The sequence below is a fragment of the Eptatretus burgeri genome, chromosome 9 (genome assembly GCF_056783735.1).
Source record: "Eptatretus burgeri isolate ZD-2024b chromosome 9, Ebu_testis_v1, whole genome shotgun sequence".
NCBI lineage: Eukaryota > Metazoa > Chordata > Myxini > Myxiniformes > Myxinidae > Eptatretus > Eptatretus burgeri.
Genome location: NC_140969.1, coordinates 104,156,889 through 104,160,951, shown reverse-complemented (window position 1 = coordinate 104,160,951; position 4,063 = coordinate 104,156,889). Strand labels below are relative to the sequence as shown.

At 41.6% G+C, this 4,063-nt stretch overlaps 1 protein-coding gene across 3 annotated transcripts in view; it reads left to right on the top strand.

Moving 5' to 3' along the window:
- Positions 1–2,270: 2,270 nt before the first annotated feature.
- The window catches only part of LOC147020813 (survival motor neuron protein 1-like), a 78,630-nt gene continuing 76,837 nt past the window's right edge, over positions 2,271–4,063 (top strand). For 2 of the 3 annotated variants that reach the window (XM_085896445.1, XM_085896442.1), the window contains exon 1: positions 2,351–2,536. In XM_085896445.1, coding sequence (XP_085752571.1) covers positions 2,495–2,536 — 42 coding nt within the window. In that variant the 5' untranslated portion in view covers positions 2,351–2,494. Of the gene's footprint in view, positions 2,537–4,063 lie in introns of all 3 variants that reach the window. The other variant, XM_085896444.1, reaches the window with a different exon arrangement.

Sequence of the window (4,063 nt, the reverse complement as noted above, 5' to 3'; positions counted from 1 at the left end):
TGCAGGGATATCATGCATGATCCAGTTATTAGTGCTCAGTTGATAGTTTAGGTTAAAACCAATGCCCTGGGGCAGAACCTTGAACTAAGGGCAGTACCCTGATCTCAGACTTGCAAAAGTACACTGTGTTGAACCAAATCTTGCTATTTCTGGTTAAGAAAGTCATCTTAAACTTTAAGCATTTTTTGTTAATTTTATAGATCAAGATTTAGCGTAAACCCAGGTAAATAGGCCTGGTTTAGCAGTTTCTTGGATGTATCTTAAAATGCCAGTGAGCTTTACTCTAATGAGTGTGTGGTTTTAGCAATACATGCTCTCTTTGAAAGACCAAAATAGTAAATACCAACAGCTGCATATCTAGTGTTAGGTCATCATATCACTTCCATTTTTATTCGTAAATGAGGTGGGGTTTTGCTTGAAAAAAAAAATTACCAAAGCAACTTGCACAACTGTAAGTACAGTAATCATTTTCTATTTTTGCCATAAGAAACTTCATTTTTTACTGGTGTCTTCTAACCTCAAGTACAGTTATCATGGTGACCTCGAGATTTTGATCTTTCGGTAATGTTAGAAAACTGAAATGATTATTGTAATTTCAAAATGCTTAAATCCCACACAAATAAGTTTAGAGGACATCTTATTGGGCATCTTCCAACGACTGTTACACAATTTGGTGTTAATATCTTTGGAATTTAAAGGTTTAATGTAACTATGTAACATAACGAAAGTAATTTTCCTTAGGGGTAGGGTTAACATTTGAGTCTGTTCTTTAATGAATCATTCCTTACAAGTACATTAATAATAAACTTTAAAAAATACATTGGGCCATATACAATGAGTTAGGGATCAAAATGTCAATTTTGGACCACATGTTTGCCTTCGGGCTAAATGTTTGCTTTAAATGATCAATCACACCTTGGGGTATACAAAATGACCGATGACAGAACAATTATCCGCTGCCTTCTGCCTACCAGACCCCCCCCCCCCAAGTTGGACACAATTAAGGGACTATTTGGGGAGTTTGATAGGACCAAGGCAATGGATAATTATTCTGGCATGGGTCATTTTGTATTCCCAAGGCTGTGATTGATCATCTAATCCTGGTTTTAGCTGGTACGTTTAATATCTAGGTCAGCCAAGATGGGCCCAAGGGCCCATTGGGGGGGGGGGCTGATAGGCCCAAGGCAGCGGATAATTGTTCTGTCATAGGTCATTTTATATTTCCCAAGGTGTGATAGATCATTTGAACTTGGTTTCAGCTGGTCACTACAATATCTAGGCTCGCCAAGTTTGAACACAGTGTCTTGGGGGTCCATTTTTGGGGTGTCTGGTACCGGTAGTGCAGCGGACTATTTGTCTGGCATAACCCATTTTGTATTCTACGGACTCAACTTGTTCATTTGGCATTATTTTTGAGTGGTACCTCACTCGTCTATGCGAGCCCAATTTTTTAGGGGGGGGGTGGTCTGGCGGGCTTTTTGCAGTGGGAAAAATGTCTGCCGTTTGTGTTGTTGATATAGGCTTGGAAGTGAGCACACCATCGTGGTGGATTTAAGTGGTACCTCACTCATCTATGAAGCACCCATTTTTTGGCCCCTTGGGGGGTCCCCCAGGTCTACACGCAGCGGGTGGTACTTGGCAGACTCCCATTTCCGTTCATTTCAGGTGACCCCCTACACACTCCCATAGTCAGATATTGGTACCTAGTTCGTCTAACCAAATATCTCTGGGCTGCCGGTCTAATAGCCTCAGCTCACGTGAGTGAAAGGCTCGGTGTTGGCTGAACGGTTAAGGTGCTTGGCAGAAGATCCTAAGGTCTTGAGTTCAATCAAGCCCCTGTTAAACCGTTGAATTAACACCAGCTGGGTTGACTCTGCCCGTCATCCTTCCGAGGTGGGCAAAATGAGCATCAGCGTGCTGGTAACAGGGGTAGCATATCAGCAGCACGGCCATGCCCCCAGAAAATGATTCAACCGAGTCGCCACAGGCTCCGTGGTGATGAAATGGTGAAACTGGGTGGTGTCGCGTGAATGATAAAATCATATGACATCAAAAAAAAAAAGTTTCCGAATGTGTGGAGAAAAAGTTGCATTTCCTTTTTGTTGCGAAAAACTCTTTGAGGAAAAGTGGCACAAAGCGTTTCGAGGCCAACGGATCAATCCGAATTCCGGAGTCATCTTTTGGTGGTGTATACAATCAAAATGCTTAGCAAAGCTGGCTCCTTACCTTTTCTGCGTGTCGATTTTTTTAGTTCAAAGTGAAAACAGAAAAAAAAAAAACATGATGAAAGCGATTGATATTAATTAAACAGACGAGCAGGAGTAGGTTTCTAAAAGAAGAGTACAGCAAACAATTGTGGCCTACTGGGTTTGGTTTGGCTTGGGTGTGTGAGGGGTTTTTATGGTTTGTGTGTGTGTGGGAATGAAAGTCGGTTAATTTTTCAACCTCCTCACCTCATTATTTACACGCAGGTGGACGGGGCTTCACATTGAGCATGTCGACAGGTCATAATCGCGTGGTTTATCAAAAGGGCCAGGTAAGTCACCGGTAAACCGTCGGCTCGGGAAGCACGTGTTGTTATCACGAACGTCGTGTCGTCGTACATTTTGCATTGATTCTGTTGTGTTGTGCTTGTTAAGAAGCAGAAGATGAACCTTTTTTTGTATTAATACGCTTCAACAGCATAACAGGTTTAAAAAAAAAAAAAATGTGCACCGCAACACACGTGTAACGTTTTAAATATGTTTATACTTTCAACAAGTTGGGTCACTCTCGATCAAGGTTGGGTTAATAATATGGAGACCAGTAAAACGTCAAGAAGCTTGTCAGCGAAGATGAATACGCGAAGACTGTGAAAAAGAGGTAAAAACACACACACACACACACACACACACACACACACACACACACACACACACACACACACACACACACACACACACACACACACACACTGGAGTAGAGCGACAACACATGGATACTTGGGACTAATTGGCAAGGGGAGTAACCTCCTCACCAACTCCTCAAAAAATAATAAATAAATAAATAAAATTTAAAAAGAAATAATTAAAAACAAAAATAAATAATAAAAATTTAACCTGGCTGAGGTCAGGAATGGACGTTTTACATCTGTGTCAATAATTAGTGGGAGTGCAACACGGAAATGATGGGCCAAATGTCCTCATCTTTAAGGTCATCCAGGATGGTACGACCACTCGTTAGACTCAGTGTAGTCCCGTGGAGACGGAGGACACTGTGTATCGATATCGGTTCTGCATACAGAAAATTAATAAATACAATAGGTTCGATTCCTGACATATATATATATATATATATATATATATATATATATATATATATATATATATATATATATATATATATATATATATATATATATATATATATATATATATATATATTCACACGTACACACACAGAATTGATTTAGTTGACAGAGCAGGATGCAAGATGTTGCTTCACGTCCCATCTGCCGGCATTCGTTGGCAGACGTTAAAGATCCCGGTGTCCTTCGTGAAGAGTAGGTGAGTTATCGCCGGCACCCTGAACGAAATTCAAAATTCCCGCCCAAACCTCGCATTCCCCCTGTCCTAAGGCAACGAAGTGCAAAAGAGGGGTCTCTATGTCCCTCACTTGGGCATGTGCATTTGCATTAGTAGTTGTAGTAGTAGTAGAAGTAGAAGTATCTACTGCTTTATATTTAGGTAGTAAATCGGCATGATAGAAATTTAGCCTGGTATTGACTTAATGGTTGAGGTGGTGGCTTGGGATCCCAGGGTCCTGAGTTCAAGCCCCGTTGGCCACTGAATTAAAATACACCAGGAGGTTGACTCAGCCTGTCATCCTTCCGAGGTCGGCAAAATGAGTACCAGTGGACGAGTAAGGGGGACACTGCATCAGCGGCATAGCCGCGTCCCAACTAATGATGCAAACAGCAGCCACAGGCTGCGAGAGAGAGAGAGAGACACAGACACAGACAGAGACACAGACAGAGACACAGACAGAGACACAGACAGAGACACAGACAGAGACACAGACAGAG